Genomic DNA, 17,872 nt, shown 5'->3' with positions numbered 1-17,872 from the left:
AGAAGCTGAGTAGCTGTCCTACACCATGCGTCTATTTTTTTCGTCGAAATGTTGTAATTACTCTTTGCAATCAACGTAAGTGTTTTAATTTCGCTAATTAGTGTAGTGGTCTCACTAGATAGACCATCCGAACATTCTTCCAATATTTCTGACACATCATTCAATTTTTTGAATGGGTCGTTTTCGAGAAATTTTAGAAACGCTGCCACATTGCCACAGACGATCTCTAATACCAGTTGAATGGTGCCAATTATTGCCTGGTCCATGACGAAACACTTTTATTTAGATTTTGTTTAACGATTTTAATGAAATGTTAGGTTGATTGAAAGACAGACAATGACTGAAGTTATGTTACACGGTTTACGAAAACTATGATTTTGAAAATAATAACTAACCATAACCATTAGCAAACTAGATAGCAACATTCAATATTTGATTTTTTAAATCTGTCAGTTATTGTTTGCTCTGCGATTGTATAGTGAATGTTCCAAAACCCAAGATAGATAACAATCATTGATGTATTACTTGCAGTATGATGAAGCTCTAGGAAAAAATCGTAGCTACATAATATTGAAATTTGAATATATTTTACTTTACTAGGAAGGTAATATTGCTCTTCCATCTCTAGGAAAGACCCTCTACCGTGACAATCTACACATTTCATGCTTCGGGCCGAAAATGAGGGAAATTTTTCGAATTTTCTCGGGTTTCCGGCCCTCTGCATGAAAACTTACATGTGCACCTGTTTGGGATGGTTGAGCTAAGGCACTTTCGCTTGTAAGCCTCACTTCGTTCGGCCTACAATCCGCGAAATTGCCTAAAATCAATCGTCCAAAACAGGTACACAAATAACCATCTAGTGCCTGAAAAAGCATTTATCACTCGATTATAAAAATTACTATTACATCACTAGGGATAAAAAAATGAAAAGTAGAGTTTTCGTGTGAATTTTGTTGATCCGAGGCGTAGCCGAGGTCAATAAATACACGAAAACAAGATTTTTCATTTTTATCCCGACTTATGTAATGGATTTTTCATACCTAGGACCCGAAAAGTGCATCTTCGTCTCATTTTTTCTCCGTCGGATATGAAAAATATTATTCGTACCACGGACTAAAAGTCTTTATTAGCGTATTCGATTCAAGACCTCGCCTTCGGCTCTATCTGGAAACTTCTCACACGCTAAAAAGAGTCGTCCTAGGTGCGAAATGTGCTATTACAAGCTGAGTGCTTGACAAATGAATGAATACAATTTGTTATCTCGCATCACGATGAGTTAAAGTACCTCGGGCTGAAGCCCTCGGATAATTTTACTCATCTGAATACGAGATAGTAAAAGAGTAGGGACAACATAAGCATTTTCTTTACTGAATCAGGTCAGAGTGTGAGAAATATGAAATTTTCTCAACGCATTTAAGAGTCGTACACACATAGGCACAAAAAAGAGCATGGATTTGAGAAATATATATCCAATACCGTCATATAATTTCGAAACCTGAACTCCTATAGTATTTTCTTGTTTATATGATTTGTTTTTCGTTCATAATTCCCCTTTGGATCGGGCGATAATGTACCACTCATCATAATAAAAATTTGGACCCACGGAAGTAATGTACTAATAACTAGTCTCATCTATGTCATCGACAGTAGTTATCGATTGCAAAATGAATGTTTAAACGACCGACAAATCTGTAACTGTCTCATACAAATTAAACAAATCGCTGAATCAATGAAGGGGATGAGTTCACTAACTATTTCTTTAACAATGCAATTTCATAGGATCGATATTGTTTACCATCAAGGATTTTTAGTGATTTACTTAAATGAATTTTCTCAGAGAATTTCCAATGATTTTCTTTTCAGTAAATTCCAAGAACTTTCTATTTTTTATGTTAAAAGAAAGAAAAGAAGGAAAGAAATAGAAATGACGAAAAGACATGTCGCATATCAATAACATTATCAGTACTTTGATCATTTTGTTGACGCATTTATTTGCCTCATTCTACGATGGTTTTTCACGCTAAAATGGTTGAAACTCTTAACGTCTGCCATACTGAAATGTCCAAAAGAAAAAGTTCAAAAATATTACGAAAAATCATTGAAGGAAAAATTTAATTTAAAATATTAAAATTCTTGACTATTCACAAGAAGAAATACCATCAATGAAATAATGTATACGAACTGTTCCTTCCAGCAAATGACATAATATTTTCCATTTTGCATAATTTCATCGGAAAATCTTAACTCTTCGAATGGCAAAATGTTTTTCTTATTGAGTTGGATGTTGGAAACTGTGTGGAGCATAGTAAAATGGAATGGCACGGAAAATCGTTCTGGATACATAAGACAATGTATTTTATGTTATTTGCACACTTTTCTTGTTAAAATGTACATAGCATACAGACAATTCAAGAATCATTAACGCAAATGAGCAAACTAATAAAAGCTGAACGAGGAAAATGTTCATGGGAAAATCCTATGGTAAATCATTTTGCTTTCCGCTGAAAGGTTGAACGACATTGACAAGACGTAAAATAAATGAGAGCAATCAAGAGAAATTATTTTTTGGAATGGAACATGGCGAAATAAGAGGTGTACTTCCATGACCGTGTTGTGTTACGGAATGTGTGTATAAGAAGGTTGTGTATGATTCTTTTCGTTGGACTGTTTGTGTCTGTGTTTGATGTGAAATAAATTTTGATACGAAGATCAAATAAATACGAGACCACAAGGCGCTGAATACAACCGAAAATGAAAATGTAATTTCATTCTAAACATTAATGGTAGTTAAATGAAGGCGATCTTTGTATAAATTAACCTCTCACAGGCGGATAAATCATTGGTAAACATTAACGTTAAAAAGGATCCCATATAGTACTTCCTGTTACTCGCCAGTGGAACGGGGCAGAATTGTTACTACTCAACTCACGCATGTGAGGTACATTGGAAAGCTGAGACAGAGTACTCTATGAGCAGACGTTTTTTTTATGTCGAAAGTCATTTTAGCAAAGTTAGAGCACCCTCCAAAGTTCAACTATTTAAGTATAACATCTTGGGATCTGTGGGTGAAAAACAGGTAAGAAAATAGCAATTTTCAGATTTCGGTCACCTCCCACTGACGGCACACTGGCCGGATTTTTTTTTTGAAAATGAACCCTAGGGTTCAATTCCTGTCTCGGTACGATTTCGGTGGGCTGTTTTTCAAAAGAATCCATCTCGTTTCGTTTGGGAAAATGTCGCCTGTAACTCATTTTCCTTTAACTGATGCCTTAGTATTATATTTATTTTTAATATTAAAAAGGAGTGACATGAAGTTTCGAAACGAAAGAATCGTCTCTATGGGCCAAAACAGTTCCGAAGTTTGCTTGCTGATTTGAAAGGTATTTTAATTCTCTGAACAGTACAAGAAAGCACTGGAAGTGAAAGTTAAATTTATTTTAATTTTTTGTATTTTCAATGTGCAAAAAATAGGGCGAATTTTCGAGAATTCTTGGATATGCAAAAAATCATTTCTTTCAAAATTTTTACTGTTTTTCGATTTTAACAATTTCCACTGTTTGCTTTCTATTTCAAACTTTGATATCTTTGAAGCTCTGGGAAGCGAAGGAACCGAGATAAACCTGGTAAAATGTATGTAATGTGGATAGCAATTTCCACTTTTCAGCTAGAATTGTCCATATACATCTAGAGCATAATTAAGTACTTTGCACTCGATATGTCATATAATAACCATTTCATAGCCAATTTTGTAATCATTTTTCAGGTATATTTATAAGCTTTCACCATTAGTCGTCACATAACAGCAAACGGTTGGGATCAAAATATTTATATAACAGATGAGATAGCTTTGAATCAATGTTAATGTTGTAAATAATTACTGCTCCTGTTTGAAATATTAGCTTCAGCAATTTCGATTGTCATCATCAATAAAAAAATCTCATTTTCATTTTTATTAGCCTGAATATTCCAGCCAGTAATTACTCATCCAACAAAAATCAATTCTCATACATCAATTTTCGAAAAATCATTTTCTATTTGCATAAGCGCCAACGAATGAATATTTTCACAACCGAAACACATTAACTGTTTAAATTTACCTTGAAAAGTATTGATTTTTCTGCGCTTCTTTTCATACCTAATATTTTACATTGAAATGGATTTTAATGTTGGAATAGCATCCCTCTAAAAACCGAGTCTCGCTAATTATTCAAACACAGTATTATCTTGTTCAAATATTTATCACTGTGGGGTGTTTGTCAATCAAAAAATTTCTATTAATCATGGCTTAATGTTTCTGCTCGCATTTATGCATGCCTGTGGTGGATGTATAGGTTCGTTGTTAGATGGGATGTTTAGTTTATAGGTTTCATGAAGGCAATAATACAGATGTATTGATACAGTTGAGAGGAAAGTTTTACTTTTCGTGACATTTATGTGACTCTGTTAGCTGAGTTTTAGGATTGGGAATGAGGTGGAGCATAATGAATGTCAGGAACTTACTTCCGGTCATCTCAAAAATATTATACTTAGATCCAGTAGAAAAACAAAAAAAAACTTGGTAGAAGTGATCGGAAACAGTGACATCTACGGGTGGGAAGAAGTGGACCATTCAGGATTGAAGGAAGTTCTAGGTTATACTTAAGATACATTTCTCAGCTACGTCTACCACATTCTCAGAATGAAAAAAAAATGTAAAAGAACCGAATGATGAAGAAAGCAACAATTGTTTTGAAATTTTTTTGCTACTCTCGGTTCCCAGGTCTCATGTCGTAGCCTTTAATCAAGCTGTCACAGACGGCAAGCATATTAACAGTTTTACTATTACAATTACTTCATTTGATCGAAGATTTTCAGAGATTGATTTCAGAAATCTTTTACTTCATTTGTTTTGAACATGCTTTTTGCTATATAAGACTTCATTAGTCTGAGCTTGTCGTTTATTATTGCTGTCGATAGCTGATGAGCTTAAGACGTTTTTTAGTATACAAAAACTCCACAAACATTGTTGTCTTTACCCATGGTGCTAAGACAACTCTGAACTGATAACGAAGTCGGTGATACACAATTTCCATCAAAATTTTGAATTTTCAAAAAACATATTTTCTTTGTTGTTTTCTTACAAAGGTAGTGAGTGCGTTAATTTGGTGTCATCCGCCATCATGGTTGTCTTAACCTGTTCTTTCAGAACCTTGGCTTTACCGACCTACATTTCTTTCCTAAAATCTCTGAAAAATGTTTGATTCGGACTGAGCTGATGATGCGCGGAACACACCACGTCTGATGATTTCATATACAAAAAAAGTGTGGTGTGTCACCCGCATATCTGTATCTGCGTGACCTCCCCAAAGTTTACAGCCTTGGCGCTAAACGTCTGGATAAAACATCAAACGCATCAAACGAAATGTTTTTCGTTTATCCTAGATTGATGTAACCAAAGGCTCTATACGCATTTGCCATTACCTTGATCTTTGAATATTTATACCTTATACCTAAAACCTAAATTATCTAAAAAAAAAATTCTCGAAAAATTATTTGCATTTTCAAAAATTTCGCGGACGCATCCTTCGACTATGGGCACCGACGAGTCATGTGCAAATTCGGCGATTCGATAAAATCGTTGCGGTGGGTTGAATGGGGAAACCCTGAAACGAAATTGAATGACATTTCGAGATTCTGCGCCGGAATTATGGATGAATTGGACGTTGGCACTGAGCGATTGACTTGCGACGATTCTTTGCGGCCACTTCTTTCTTCACTCAAAACGCTGGCCCTTGATTGTGGTTCCTTCACTGGTGACGCCGGGAGGTTATTTTCTGGATGTCAAGAACTCAAAATCTTACGATTGACACGCGTTCCATACACTGAAAGTACTGAAATCCCTGGAGTGGCACAAAAGTATGGCAAATTGGAGGAGCTGCACATTGGAGATAGGTTGTGGCTGAAGGTCCGAACGACTATTGTTCTATTGGAAATAAACCTGAACATCAAGAAGTTGGATATGTTCGACGATGATGCCAATCGAAAGATCTACGCTTTCGCATCGAAAATGCATGGTCTGGAAGTGTTAGTTCTGCGACACAAACGAGAACGGAATTGTTTCAAGAATGTAACCGAATTGGCCAGCCTCAAGTCATTAAAAGTGTTGGAACTTCATGGTGTCGGCCCCGATTTCGTCGCTGCAATCGAAGCAATGGAAAGTGTTCCAATCGAACGTTTCAAATGGGATAAATTGAAGTCGCTCAAGAGTTTGGCGTTGCCAGGCATCTCGTTGCCGTTGGGTGGTTCTCTTGCAGAATTGATCGAACAACTGCCCCTGCTGCATGAGTTGGAACTGGGATTCAAAAATCTAAATGTGCCAGTCAGGTACATCTTCGAGCTCGTGGAACGATTCCCGAAACTGGGCGCACTCGCTATTCACACGGATCATCCCCAACTATTCGATCAGCAATTTTACGACGCATTGCTGGAAGTTATTCTAAGACGACGATCCAGCAGCGGCTCAAAATCGTTGAAAGTTTCAATTTATTGTCGCCGTGGTGTAACGCATCGTCTGCAGATGCACCGGCAGCTAATACAAGTCATATTCTTAGGATACGAAAATGATTCACTCGGTCACTATCTGCGCTTCGAGCTTGCTGAACGTCCGGTCGTCGCTATTGTTGTCGATAAGCGTTGACTGCTTTTTCTATACAAAATGCTCTGAAATAAATGTGAAATTCTTTTGTATTCAAATTTTGTGCTTTCAAAATTCTAATTGACGATGATTTCTTTGCTGTTTACCTTCCTTGAATTTTACACATTGATCATTATTGGGTTACTCTTCATATGGAATAGCAATTAATGCAACAAGACTTGCTTGCATGACGGTGTGTTTTGTCCAAGGTTTGTCCGTTGGGAAATTCCTCAACACCTGTGCAACACAACGACACTAAATTCACCTGAAAGTAGGGATCCGTGGGTAACTGTGGATTTGTATTATATTCAGTAATTCAATGTTTATATCCACTTTGGTTACACTGCCTGTTAATGTTTTGAGCAGGGCCGGACTGTCTCAAAAAAGCTCTTAGGCAGTTGTACGCAAAAAAATTTAAATCCTTTCCATTTGTTCATACAAAAAAGCTGTGATGATGAGACGCTGTTTAGTCTTCCACACAGTTTTTCGATAGGCAAAATCGACCGAATGTCTCCGGATACTTCAGTTTGTGAATTGCAACTTCACAACTTCCGAAAAAAGAGTCGTCTAGCATTTACGGAACTCAATGGTTATTTATGGCATCGAGTGCAAAGTACTTTATTAGGCTGTAGATGTGTAACTGTGATACGAGGCCACAGGCTGTGTGTCATAATTCACATCGTGAGCCTAATAAAGTACTTTGCACCGAAATTCTTGTAACTACTTGTAACTGCTTGTAACTACAACTATCAGGCAGGGTGGTTAGGCAATAAAATAGCATACATTCATCACTCGGGATCAATTTGTGATACTTATGCGAACTCACTCGTGTGTTTTGCTCGTATCGCAAATTGATCCCTTATGTAATGAATGCTTTCCGCCGCATCCAATGTAATCTACTATTCTCTGCTATAGCATTTTATAGACTCAAAAGTTTTACTCCATTTTCCGATTATTTATTTCATTTTCATTTTATTGTGGATATTAGTTTTGGTGTAGGAAATACTTTAAGCATCTCTGCTATATGTTACAGTTATACAGATACATGTTACGTTACACACATATAAAATCTTCATGCATTCATTGAAACATACGCTGTATGTAATAAATATCAAGCAGAGAGACAAAAGATTTACCCCAGGAAGACGAAATATAAATGCTACGATGTTAGACAAATCTGAAATCATATATAAAAAGATTTAGGAAATTTGTTTTCGACTTTACTGTATTATATGGTGGATGAGTGTGTGTGTTGTATAGCTCTGGTTGTGCTCTAGGTGTACAGATGATAAATAATATTGCAATAAGTAGAGTTTAGAGTGCATAATATAAGAAGAACAGACACATTCGCATTAAGATTAAATTTGTTTATTGCATCTTTCGGGAGTAGGTAGGTACTCGATGGTAGTCTACTTAACTGTTCTATCTGTAGAATTATATACCTCTTCCGTCACTCATGTCAAGTACATGCAGTATTCGTAGAAGTGATTCTCATTATTACATTCATATGCACAACAATTTAATTACAACCAATTGTCGTCACAAATAAGAAATTATCTCATTCTTGTAGTTTAATTATATGTAATGTCATTAGGGGCAACTCTATATATTATATGACATGCATGAACACCTCTACCGAAAACCTGCATCAAATCTTCCTTGTAAAATCCCATTTAACCGCAAATTGAATTTCCTTTTGTACGTCTTAGTAAAACCACATGCCATGCCATTTATTCCGTACATAACCAGCCGCACATAAGACACTTTAAGAAATTCCATACGTACACCTTTTGTGTGACTTTACATTAATCAATTTTGAATAAATTATCGGCGTTAGTTTCAAAACTTTTGCTATACCGAACAATACGACAATGGTTGAAAACTCTGTAAAATTATAATAAATCTTTGGAGATGTCCAATCCGTTGCTATTGAACATTGGTAAGACGTTCCATTTGGTGGATGTGTGTGTATGTAAGTATAAAGAATGAGTGTAGGAATATATATGTGGATGAGAGTTTGTGTGGTTTATTTTCTAACCTCATCCACTCAATGTTGGTAATCGAGAGAAATATGGGCATGTTGAGGGACTTGTGGAATTGGTTCGGTTTTTAGGAACATGACATTGCACAAGTCATTTTCGGAGATGTCGATTTCAATTTAGTTTTACATTTAAATGATTCCCTTCGATTTGTAAATGGGATAATGTGGTCGTGGCATAATTCTGGCGTTAGAACTGGAAAATTGCACTCAAACAAGTTTTTTTTATTAAGGAAATCGTATTTTTGAGCGTGAAAAGCTTGAGTTTAAAACAGTGGCAATCAATGAGCATCTATAACCTTACATCATCATTATGTCCATGACTTAATGTTAGATCGAAGAATATGAGAAAATCCCAAGTAAAATCCCGAACCCCTAGTTGTGGTGAAGTAACCACGTGAAGACGTTTAGCTACACCAAAAAAGCCATTTTGTCTAATTATACTAAAATAAACATAAACAAATCAACGAAGATCTTCGAGGTGATGATAGCTGTGCTACGATTATAATCATTTGAGAGAATTTGAAAATTCACATGAGAAAATGTTCATTTTCTCACCGCTCTCTCTCTTCTTTTAGACATGAAACAAACTATAAACTCTGTTTACTCACCGTATACACTATAACAATGGAAAGTAAAAACAGTTTTCATGGTTATTTTGAAAACTGCGACCAAGACGGAGTGACTGCGAATCGGCTTTAACGGTAAGAAAATAAAGATTTTCTCGTCTGAATTGTCAACTGTTGAAAAATATTGGGCATCGTACATAACTGTTGTTAGAACGTAGATCAAATAGATCGATCTGTACGATCAGTCATGGTTTAAAACCTGCAGGCCTGCCACAGTTTCAAATGATGCCTATTTTATAAATTTAGGAACGTTGCTTTAAGGAAAATTTGAGGAGTTTTTTGAATGATGATGATGTCTGATTTGAGTAAGATTTTTGGAGAATCATGTTTGGTTTTGGAATTGTTTAACATTATAACATGGCACAGGCGGCATTTTTATGACTTTTGTTACCAGCAATTATTTTTTATGTCTAGAGCTACATTTTTGGAAGTTTTACACTAGACGATACGACTTGTTCTACGACTTTTATTTTCAAGCGCTAATCAGGCCTGAACAAAGGGATAGAATATATTATCTTGGCGGTCACACATGGCAGGGAAACCTAGTTAAAGTCAAAATGAAGGTATTTCTCACGAATGAAATGAAATTAAATTGTTTTATTAAAAAGTCTGTCGTGCTAGCTAGCCTAGTATATTTTCAGCTTTTATAGCTCGACAGGCTTTTCCGACACGAGTTTTTCATTTGATGTCGAGTAAGCAGACTGGTGTTTGTAGATCAGCGTTGTGGTTAAAGCTGCTTTGTTTCTTCTACGGACGACAATGTGGTGATTTACATCAGTTAAGGACGTTATTGGCTGTACCAGTTGTGCATGGAACGCAGATGTTCACATTGTTCTGTACTTGGTTGGTGGTCATTTTCCCATTTTTAGTCATTTCCCGATTTCAGTCTAGTCATTTCCGAATTTTTAAATTTCTCATCATTCCTGGTTTCTAGTTGTTTTGTGATTGCTAGTCGTTTCCTGTTTCTGAACATTTCCCGATTTTTGGACATTTCAAGATTTCTGGGGTGTTTTCTCATTTTTCGACGAGTAGGAAGAATAAAGGAATGATTATGGAATGTGGAATTAGGCCTCATAAGCAATTTCACCACCCTTGCACGAGCTAAGCAGCACGTTCGAGGGAATGAATGCCCGTTGGAGGTCCACAAATATGGGAATGTTGATGGAAATCCAAGGACGTAATGTGAACGGAACAAATGGTATGGACAGCGTATTAACATGAGTCTCCATAAGACAGGTAATTGCAAAGTTATAACAGGTGAGATTCGAACGACTAATTGATCAGATAATTGATTTCTCATTGTGGCATTATATTGTGTCAGATTGTATTGTGTTATACCTCAATGTTTTCCGAGCAATGAAAGAGCTCAGGTGGTCGGTTCATCTCCCCGCTGCCGTGAAGTTAGTCCGATCACTTGGTCAAGCGACGGTAATTGTTGTTAGTATGTAAGTCTACTGCATACCGACTAGCGACCCAGCGCTTTCTTAGCAATAAGAATTGTGAGTGTAAGAGAGAAAACCAAGTGGTAACTCCATTGTCAGTGTTTTCACGTTCGAACTCTCTGGGAATGTCCACAGGGACCTGCTCGGATGTTGCAAGGTCAAGGTCAAGCTTATATAGCTCGACAGGCCTTGAATTTTATTGTCAAATTTAACGTCGATTTGGATTTTCCTCTCTGTACTTGCCAGCTAAAATGTAAAATGAAAGTCGTGGAACCAATGTTTTTCGTGTAGTGAAGTGTGATAATCAGGAATAGAATTCTAACTTTGGCCTCTCGATTCTGATTTCCCTCTCTGGAACATTTTACGGGATTTTACAGCATTCTAACTTACCATTAAAAACTAATTTTGTTTGTTAGCCGGGCCTATTGAAAAAAAATTGAATTCCAAAATTATCGTTTAAAACATGGTCAAAAGTGCCGTTTATTCTCAAACAGAAACAGAATTCAACAGCTGAACAACCTTTAAAAAAAAGTTCACTCAACCAAACTTAAAAAGTGATAATTAAAACTTAATGTCTTAAACAATGTTCTACGTTCTATGTTCAGCGTTTCTCTTCAGCCTTAGCTTCCAATTGCTTAATGATTTCACTCAAGTCCACGCTTTTGTTTACCTTCAGGAAATCTCTGTCCCGTAGATGTGGAAATGTTAGCCAATTAGTCGGTGTCTCTTTGGCCAGCAATTGGAGCAGGTCTTTCATATCATTACGGGGAATGCGTTCACGGTAGCTGTTTTCAAGTTTTGTTAAAACAAAATCCAAATCCAGCACACCCTTACTCTCCGTTACGAAAATGTTCCGGATGTGTCGCGCCAAATCGGGCAGTCTTGCAAAATTATTACTCTCCTGGTCCTGCGACGGCCGACGTGTCATCGAATCTAAGGCCTTAGCTGCCTGACGAGCACGAATCCGTTCGATCAGTGATTTTGGAACACCTTTCAGAACAGTGGCGACTGGATCGTAAGCTTTCGGTTCCACAAGTTCCGGTTTCTTTTCCAACTTTTGCTTTGCCTCGTAGCGTTGCATCATTCGTTCCTTCGGTGTAGCACAATCGAACAAGTTACGAGCGGTTGACAAAATGTCTTTGGCTGAAGAAAACTTTTCAACGTTTGGTGGCTGCGGCAATTCTCTTTGAGCTACGTCCGGACAGCTTTGCAAATCGAATTCAGGATGCCAACGCGTTACTTTGTCCGGATTGATGTTCATCGGTGGATTGAGGTTTTGCAGAAATTTGTTATGTTCAGCCTTTACAATATCTAACAACAATTTGTGAAAGTGCTGTTGCCGCTCAATCATCACTTGAGGGTTCATCGATTTTTGCTGGCCTGACTTAATAATGTCGTCATTGTTGGTCGTATTGGTAACAGTTGCACTACTTTCGGTCACATTTGGTATGATCACCAATTGATAATAGTCGTATTTCGTCAGTGAACCCGGATTCGACGTTTTCTTCTGGGAAAATTTATAGGCTTCGGGATACAAATGGTTGATTTGAGCCAGTGACGTTTCGGAGAAATTCTTTCGCATCATGCGTTGAACAGCTGGTTTCAGCTTTTTCATGGTAATCGCTTCGCGTCGATTGAAAAACATCGAGCACACGGTGTCGACACATTTGAACGTTTCGGCCAAACAGCGATACTTGTATGGCAATTGAAGCGTGGGACGACCACTTTCCGTTAGCGATTGGAATCGTTGGTAGGCTGGCAACGTTTTCGATGGCGATTCTTTGGTTGGGCTGAACAATCGTCGCGGTGTAACCGGTGACATCAATTCTTTGCTTCGACCATCGGCGAAAGGCGATGCAAGCATTGGCTTGGTCGGAGTGCATAATCCTTTTTTCGGGCTGAAAAGTAAGAAGAAATTTGATTAGATAAGAGAAAACAGGAACAGCAGAAATGGATGGGCATCTGTTGAAGACAATGTCTACAAAAATAGGCGACAAACTCTGGTTTCGCCATTTCCTTCCGTAATTCGTTCAAGTTTTCGTGCGTATCTACGAAAGTATCCGTTCAACAGTTTTAACCGAAAAAATTGGATAACAGGCATACGATTCCTACATGGCATGTGTATCGAAGTGTGTACCCGTTTCTTACTAGGTACAATGCAATGTTTGAGGTTTGCGTCCGCGATAGGTAGACTTTCTTGTACAGTGTTAACGTCGCAGAAATAAGCTGTGTTTGCACTGGATTTAATGGAGTTGCTGTAAGAGTTGTTATAAGAGATATCCTCGTTACACATTACAGATGAAATAAACATTCTAGGTACAATGAACTACGCGCATCTACTACAAACACATCATTTATTTTAGGAACAGAAAAAATTCCTTGCAAAAAATAACGATTCTGCAGAGGTGAGTACTTTTACGTCGGTTATTAATCATATTTCAAATTTCACAAACACATCACAAAAAAATCGTCTACTGCATTCGTGCAAAGTTAAATGAACTCAACGCAAAAAAAAAGAAATAAATTTTAACGAATTTTCATTTTCATTCACCTTGTCAAGCTCACCAACATCGGCAACGAACCCATTTTTACAATGAACTGTCGTTTCGTTGTGTACGCTAATTTACTATCAAATTCTATTGCATCAATTGACCGAAGAATTTGCTTGAAACGACACAATAAAACAAAAACTTTTTTCACCTTAGACGACGCAGAATGTCTCTTGATTTGCATTCTACCTTGATAATTACAATTGTTGTACTGAATATGGACGTGTTATTGAATTGATGATAACGCACAGACCAGACAGGCTGCAATATCAGCTGTTTTTCTGGTGTGTGATCTGGGGTACCCATATCGATTGATTTGCGTTTTCTGTTTTAATTTTAAAAATGAATTAAAATGCGTAATGCAGATATGAGTGCTTGCAGGTCACAGAGAACTTGAAGTACATTATTGTCATTATTGTGTAGTTAACACATTAATGGGAAACGTTTCGGTCTTTGTAGATACAATTGCTATGACGAGCTAGCTAAGCAATAGCTGCGGCTGTTAATAGGTAATTGAACCGCGCCTATAAAATTGTATCAATCTATTGAAATTATTTAGATAGAAGTTACGGATTCGATATGATTGTCGTCTGTGAAAGATTTATTAGCATTGAATACACTCCTACAGTCAGTGTGAGAGTTAGTTACTCCTTGGGTAGTTTTTCAATGCATGTAACATAACGGTGCATAATGAATTGACGTGAGAACACTCGCGTAAGGAAGGTATTGTAAAGTGTCCTCTTGCAACAACTACCGATCACCAATGTACAGACACATTTCCTAGGTAACAATCCAGGTCAGTGATTCTTATCTGACGTCAGATTCTCACTACTAATATTGGGAGAACCAAGAGTAACAGAAATAAATTTTTGTGAATTTCTTAACAGAATCCTATAACACTTGAAAACTCATTAACCATACCGAAAATGCCAAAATCTAATTTAAGTCCAAATCGCTTGAAATTTCGTAAATGGATCGCATGTACCGTCTATGCCAAAATAGAAATGTAAAAACAAACAAACAAACGATCATCACCAATATTGATGGACACAGACCGGTAGTAATGAACCGAACTGATTCGAAAAACAAAATCCAAAATTCACCCCAACTTTTTCTAACAAAAACATCTGGTTCTTGAGTTGTAATGCAACCGAACTGGTTCCACCAATGCATTCATTTCAACTGAAATGTTACGATCGCAGGTAGTTTTCTTTTCTTTCGTTTTTTGTAGGTAATAAGAACATCAACAAATCGAATTCGGGTCAGAATTTATGGAATTTATGTAATTATCCGTTCGCTTTGTGTGTGGTGTTATGTAAAATGAATTTCCATTTGTTGAGACTTAAATAACTGCAGCCAGTGCAATTTACTGATTTTACATCATTGTTATCAACAAGTCATTCAAAGGTCAGTGAAAACATCACCATGAGTTTGATGGGATTCGTCACGTACGATGAAACAAAATATTTCAATCAATGGAAATGAATTCCAAGCTTCAACAATCTTAATAAATTCTTTTCGAAAGCTGAATGAAAACCTCCACTTACTGGACCCCCAAACCCTCCTTCAAATCATAAATGTCTGAAATTGTCAATGTCTCTTACCTGGAAAGTACTTCCAATTCGATGTGATCGAATTTCTTCAAATTCCCTCCTAACGTTCCATCGATTTTTTGTGTCACTGGCGGCAACGCTGGGTCTCGTTCGAAGTTACTAGACACTGATCCATTCTGTTTGATGCACTTCTGTCGGGTTTCCTCCATTGACCGCAGTTTGTTCAGTGACTCTTTAAGGTCTTTCAATCGGTCGCTCTTGATAATTTTCTTTTTAATGTCTCCGAGCGACATATTCAACACGGCTTGTTTGTCCTGTTCGGCTTTCGCTTCAGCCAATTGCTGTTCCTTAGTCGGTGTATGCAAGTCCACTTCCTTGCGAACAACATTTTCCAAGTTCCCAAACACAGCCGACAATTTGGCTTCATCTTTTTGCTTTTTCTTGGGCGACAGAGCGCCAGCAAGTGTGAATCGAACGATTTTTGGTTGATTGGATTCAGCCTTCTGTGGATCGGATCGCTTAATGCAAGATCGTCGTCTAGTTGCTATGGTTTTTCGACCGTCGGCAATCAAGCCCGACACAGTTTTGTTTTTAGTATTGGCATGTAAGCGTGGTGAAGCCTTCGGTTCGATGGTCGTCAATTCGTTCAACAAGACTTTTTTGTCATTAAGAAAATTTGCTTGGTTGTCGTGGCCGCCGTCTTCCAAATGGATTATTTTACTTTTTCTCGTACACACATCGTCGGCGGCTGAACGCTTACGTGAATTGAAATACTGTGTCACCGATGGCTGCGCCATTTGCGCAGAATTGAATCACTTTAATTGATAATTTACTTAAAATTAAACTAGAAGATTACGACTCGTCAATGGCGAAAAATGCAACAATTATTGTAATTCCCTCCAAAACTGATGCTAGCTGTCACTTTGACAATCGGATTATGGCGCTTAAATGTCATCAAATGATTCGAGAACGACATCTACCTGTTTGGTAACTAAACAATGAACACAATGACCGAACTTTTAACGAAACCGAAATTTAAAAATTGGCAAAAATATGAAACAATCAGATAAATAATCTATATAAAGTTATCAATTCCACAGCACTGCTCCTAGCATGAACACTGAATTAACAAGTGTCAAATTTGAAGGCTAGTGATAAAAGCTAACGTCTAGAATTGTTTGCATTGTATGTTTTAACTAATACAACGAAACGAAATCATCTATATTTACAAAAAATGCAGTGCCTACTGTCATTTCATCAGCCTCCGAATATTTTCTATATTTAAGCTAAAAGCAGTCAATTCTCTTTTTATGCTTCGGGGCCGAAAATGAGGGCAATTTTTCGAATTTTCTCGGGTTTCCGGCCCTCTTCATGAAAACTCACATGTGCACCTGTTTGGGACGGTTGATTTAAGGCACTTTCGCTTGTAGACCTCACTTCGTTCTATCTATCTATCGTTCGGCCTACAATCCGCGAAATTCCCTAAAATCAATCGTCCAAAACAGGTACACAAATGACTATTTCACACATTTCATAGAAGTTTTTTTTAAAACGACCTCTCCGGCTCTAAGAAAATTTCAAAATTATGGCCTTTTCAGAAAATTTTACCGCGGTATGAAACGACCCGGTCGGTTTTGATCTAATGGTAGATTGTAGAGAATTGACAGACAATTCTAATAAAAGTATCGTCGGGTCGATGAGCACCCCAACCGATTTTTCATTTTAGTGGCTTAAAATGAAGACTAGCACATCTCATTGAACATATCAAAAAATTGGGAGGGGGATCTTCAATTTTTTCAAAAAATCTTAAAAACGTTTCTTATAGGGGCCCACATTCCTGAGATTTTTTAATGGAAATGTATGGAAAGTTCTACTAAAAATGAGATTAATTGCTATGTACGGGTTGAATCTGGTCTACCGTACAATTTATTGCACTAACAAGAAATTTAACATTTTTACTTTGAACAACTTTCACTGATTTTTTCACCATTGGGAACCTTTCTGGTCATGTCTAGATCATCCACTGCTGGATATAGTTTCAGTTGCTACTATATCTCATAGCCTGAGACTACACCTTTCCAAAAATACCAAACTTGCCCTATTCGCTATCGGGCTTGTATACTTCACGATGTCAAATATGTGGGTAAGTCGACCTACTCGATAGATTTTTGAGACAGTTTTTCATTTCCAATTTTAACCGAAATAAAATTACAAATTATGTCTTATAAGATGTTTATGAACTCATTTAATGAAATTCACATGCACATGATATATTCAAGTCCATAGACATACAGATCATTGAGTACTTTTGGTCACCGAATGACTACTGAAAGTGTTAAGAAATATCAGAATATATCACCTTGCATGTGAACTTCATTAAATGAGTTCATAAACATCTTTTAAGATCACCTCGAAATTCCCTATCGATAGCACCATAAACGTCCGAAAACAAAAATGTGTGTCCGATTCAAAAATAAATTTCACATGGGTTAGTCCGGGACATACAAAAAACATCCTAGAAAAGTCGGTTCCAATATCTGGACCATTTAGTTGAAAAAACCATTGTTCCGCACTGTTAGTTGAATCAATTAGTTGAAAAAACCATTCCTGCGAACGATTCTTTTATAGCCTGACGACTTTTATGCGTCCGTTCAACGCTCTTCAAGTTTTTTCATACAAAATCGTACTCTATTTGGCAGCTTTCGTTAGAAGTACTTTTGCTTGAAATGCGTTGACCGTTTGATTTTTTGCATGAAAATGTGCTGGACTTTTATACGACCATTGGAAACGTCGAAAAGATTAATTTTTCGAGCATACTTTTAAAATAAAACGACTGATAGACGGGGAGAGACATTCACTAAGTGAATTTCACTTCAAACTTTGCTTGTTGATAAAGCCCCCGCTCTGCGATGGAAGTTCTGAAATTAAATCGCTCCGAGCCTATTCTGGCGAATTTCTTTCCCTATCAGCAATAGGCAAAACAGATCG

At 37.1% G+C, this 17,872-nt stretch overlaps 1 protein-coding gene across 1 annotated transcript; it reads right to left on the bottom strand.

Moving 5' to 3' along the window:
* Positions 1–11,223: 11,223 nt before the first annotated feature.
* LOC119080350 (DNA replication factor Cdt1) lies at positions 11,224–15,826 on the bottom strand. The gene is made up of 2 exons (XM_037188652.1): positions 14,936–15,826; positions 11,224–12,680 (listed from the first exon to the last, which is right to left on the bottom strand). The coding sequence occupies exons 1-2, from the start codon at positions 15,679–15,681 to the stop codon at positions 11,384–11,386; spliced, it is 2,043 nt and encodes a 680-aa protein (XP_037044547.1). The 5' UTR covers positions 15,682–15,826; the 3' UTR covers positions 11,224–11,383.
* Positions 15,827–17,872: the final 2,046 nt, after the last annotated feature.

Source organism: Bradysia coprophila, unplaced genomic scaffold (genome assembly GCF_014529535.1).
Source record: "Bradysia coprophila strain Holo2 unplaced genomic scaffold, BU_Bcop_v1 contig_350, whole genome shotgun sequence".
Lineage (NCBI taxonomy): Eukaryota > Metazoa > Arthropoda > Insecta > Diptera > Sciaridae > Bradysia > Bradysia coprophila.
The sequence above is the reverse complement of the archived record's forward strand: the minus strand, read 5'-3'. Positions and strand labels throughout refer to the sequence as shown.

Coding starts and splice junctions, on each gene's coding strand:
- LOC119080350 (XM_037188652.1), bottom strand. CDS start 15,681: ATGGCGCAGCCATCGGTGACACAGTATTTCAATTCACGTAAGCGTTCA. Junction 12,681..14,935: donor GAATTGGAAGTACTTTCCAG/GTAAGAGACATT, acceptor CTTACTTTTCAG/CCCGAAAAAAGGATTATGCA.